Genomic DNA, 3,737 nt, shown 5'->3' on the forward strand with positions numbered 1-3,737 from the left:
GACAACCCTATATTGAATAAATTTGTGAACCCTGAGGACAGAGTGCCACAATTTGCTTTTATGTCTACATATGCATAAACTAAGATAGTATTAACACTTACATTACTTGCCATATCTACATTGGAATTTATAAAGAAAAAAGTAAAACTCAACTAGCATAATGACTGGATAGCTATATAGAAAGAACAGAGAAACTATATGCCTTCAAAAAAAGCTGGCTTTGAATAAATCATAGGAAAATTTTCTATGTCTTCCAAAATTATAACTATCTGTAGGCACAAATAATATGTCACGTGATAAATTCTAGGGCCTGAACAATGATTATTCCAATGCTGCTCATTAATAGTAATTAATGACAGATTAATTATTCAACCAGTTATTAACTGGTTTTGTTCTCAAGCAAGATTTTTTTTTTTTTTTTTTTTTTTTTTTTTTTTTTTGTGGTACGCGGGCCTCTCACTGTTGTGGCCCCTCCCGCTGCGGAGCACAGGTTCTGGACGCGCAGGCTCAGCGGCCACGGCTCACGGGCCCAGCCGCTCCGCGACATGTGGGATCTTCCCGGACCTGGGCACGAACCCGTGTCCCCTACATCGGCAGGCGGACTCTCAACCACTGCGCCACTAGGGAAGCCCTCAAGCAAGATATTTTTGTTACTTAAAATTACAAAAAATATGAAACAATTTTGAAAGACTGTTCTGATATTGATTAGACAAAGAGAGATTTAGCTTTCTTTATCTATCTTTCTAGGCAGTAAACTAGGGCCTTATAAGGCTCACCTCAAGAAAACAAAAGGGAGGATAACAGAAGGTTCTACCTATTGATACATTTCAGCTAATAATCTTGAGAAGGAATGATAGAATTGGAGAATTACAACTCAGCAGTTCTAATGGATTAATGGATGACACTGATGATCCTCGATGACTGACAACATCACCACAAAGGAAACTACAGACATTATGTGTCTCCTAATAGAATTGCAGTGTCACCTCTGGAATGGTTTTCCTAACAGAGTAGTATTGGAATTCACTATGTTAACAGACAGAGAAGAGAAAGCATTTGATCATGTGTGGGAGTAAAGAAATTGATAAAAACTCAACACCTGTTCATGGTAATAACTTTTAGAAAACTTATATTAGAATGGAATTTCCATATTGTTAAATCAATAGCAAACATATATAAGTGTGAAATGTTAGAAACATTCTCAATAAAGTCCAGAAGAGGACATGGAGGTATGGTACCAACTTTGCTGTTCAAACCTGGACTGGACTGCATAGCCAGTATACAGCCATACACAGCAATACCAAAATAAAAGTCATGAATAATGAAAAGAGGTAATACGATCCTCTAATTAAAAACTCCAAAGAAATTGGCTGCCAAATATTCAAGTGTATAAGGAACTTCAGAAAGCTGGTGTAGAAGATCACTATACCAAAAGGAGGACTCTTATCACACAAAATAAATAACTAATTAGAATATGTAATGGAAAATACACCATTCAAAACAGCAGCGATATCCAAAATATACCTAAAAAGAGAACTAACAAAAATGCACATGATCTTTATGGAAGCAAATATAAAAAATTACTGGTAGATTTAGGTAAAAGAAGCCTCAAATACAGCAACATATTATATTTATTCGTGGTGAGTAGAATATTGTACAGATGTCAATTCTCCTTAAATTATTTACAGATTTATGCCTTACCTGATGGGTTTGGTGCCGTGTCAGCAGAGAAGTAGCCCAGCACCTACAAGGCATCAAGGTAAGACACTGAAGGGTGACAGAGGGGAGAACCCACTCCAAAATAAGAGGCCACAAAGAGCCCCCCTACTGTCAGTCTTGGGAGACCCCAGACACGGCTGCTAGGCTCAGGTTCCCCCTTACTTCCAACTGGGGGTTCTGAGGGAAATGAGAACTTGGTCTGAGGCCAGCTGACTCAGCTCAGTAGAGGAAGAAGTCCTGGGCCCTGTCAGGAGTCAGGTAAGACCCCGGTGTGAGTTCTGCGTGATTCCTCCGCCTCCCAGAAGAGAGAGGGAGGCCCCCAGAACCCCACCTCTGCTATAACGCTGGGAAGCCCAGGTGGGTGTGGCCGGAAGTGGTCTCCCTAACTTCTGTCACACCAGCTATAGAGCCTGAGGTTTCGGTCTGAGAGGTGTGGCCTCGTATCAACAGACGGAGGAGTCCCAGAATTGGAGAGGTGTCGAGGTGAGTAATCTTTGTTAGAACTGAAGGGACACACTCCTCCCAGAATTGAAGCGGCCCCACAGAGCCCCGCCCTGTACCGACATGCCCCAACCCCACTGTCGACCCCGAGTGGCTCAAGCGTGGCTGTTATGCCCAACCCCCCCTCCACTTCCGCCTGCAGAATTTGTGGGATGGGAATCCTTGGTCTGAAGGGGTAGCCTCAAGTCAGCAGAGGGAGGAGTCAAAGGACTGGTCAGGAGTCAAGTTTCGTATCCTGGGTTAGAACTGAGGTGACAAGCTCCTGCAGAACAGAGGAGGTCCACAGAGTCCTGCCGGCCCCTGTCTCGTGGGTTCCTAAAACAGTACCCTTAAGGGGAAAAGCAGGGGCAGCTTTTCTTGGAGCCAAGGCAGAAGAATCTCCCTATTGAGGCTATACACACCATCTCTTCCTCTGTCTTCTTCGGTGACCTCTCATCAACCTTGGCAGATTAAACAACTGCCTGCAGTCCCTGACCAGAGTCATCATGCCTCGAGGTCAGAAGAGTAAGCTCCGTGCCCGTGAGAAACGCCGCCAGGCCCATGCTGAGACCCAGGGTCTGGAGGATGCTCAGGCCACTGGGACAGCAGCAGCAGGAGAGTCCCCTTCCTCTGTCTGTCCTCTCTTTGAGGACAGGCCTCAGAATATGCCTGCTGCTGGGACACCTAGCACTCCTGAGGGACCTCAGGGAACCACCAATGCTAGTGCAGCTGTTTCATGCACCAATTCAGATGAAGGTACCAACAGCCAAAAGAAGGAAAGCTCAAAATCCTCCAAGGGCACTGAGGACTCAAGCAGAGATCCTTTATACATGAAGGTGGTTTTGTTGGTGCAGTTCCTGCTGCAGAAGTATCAAAACAAAGAGCCAATTACTAAGGCAGACATGCTGAAGTTTGTTATCAAAAAGTACAAGTATCATTTCAATGAGATCCTCAAGAGAGCCTCTGAGCACATGGAGCTGGCCTTTGGTCTTGATCTGAAGGAAGTGGATCCTACCAGGCACTGCTATGCCCTTGTCAGCAAACTAGACCTCACCCTCGATGGAACGATGAATGACGAAGAGAACATGCCCAAGACCGGGCTCCTGATGATCGTGCTGGGTGTGATCTTCATGAAGGGCAACTGTGCTCCTGAAGAGGAGATCTGGGAAGTGCTGAATATGATGGGTGTACATGCTGAAAGGAAGCACTTCATCTATGGGGATCCCAAGAAGGTCATCACTGAAGATTTGGTGCAGCTAAAGTACCTGGAGTACCGCCAGGTGGCCAACAGCGATCCTCCACGCTATGAGTTCCTGTGGGGCCCGAGAGCCCACGATGAAATCAGCAAGATGAAAATCCTGGAGTTTTTAGCCAAGGTTCATGATACAGTGCCCAGTGCCTTCCCATCCTGGTATGAAGAAGCTTTGAGAGACGAGGAAGAGAGAGCCCAAGCAAGAATGGCAGCCAGGGCTCATACTGCTGCCATGGCCAGTGCACGCTCCAGGGCCACGGCCAGCAACGTCTCCCAGGCTAAGTGA

The 3,737-nt window shown here is 45.6% G+C and overlaps 1 protein-coding gene across 1 annotated transcript; it reads left to right on the plus strand.

The window, feature by feature from the left end:
• The first annotated feature begins 2,705 nt into the window (after positions 1-2,705).
• LOC102991618 (melanoma-associated antigen B18-like) lies at positions 2,706-3,737 on the plus strand. Its single transcript, XM_007119671.2, has one exon. It carries the CDS (start codon positions 2,706-2,708, stop codon positions 3,735-3,737), a length of 1,032 nt encoding a protein of 343 aa, XP_007119733.2.

Source organism: Physeter macrocephalus, chromosome 21 (assembly GCF_002837175.3).
Source record: "Physeter macrocephalus isolate SW-GA chromosome 21, ASM283717v5, whole genome shotgun sequence".
NCBI lineage: Eukaryota > Metazoa > Chordata > Mammalia > Artiodactyla > Physeteridae > Physeter > Physeter macrocephalus.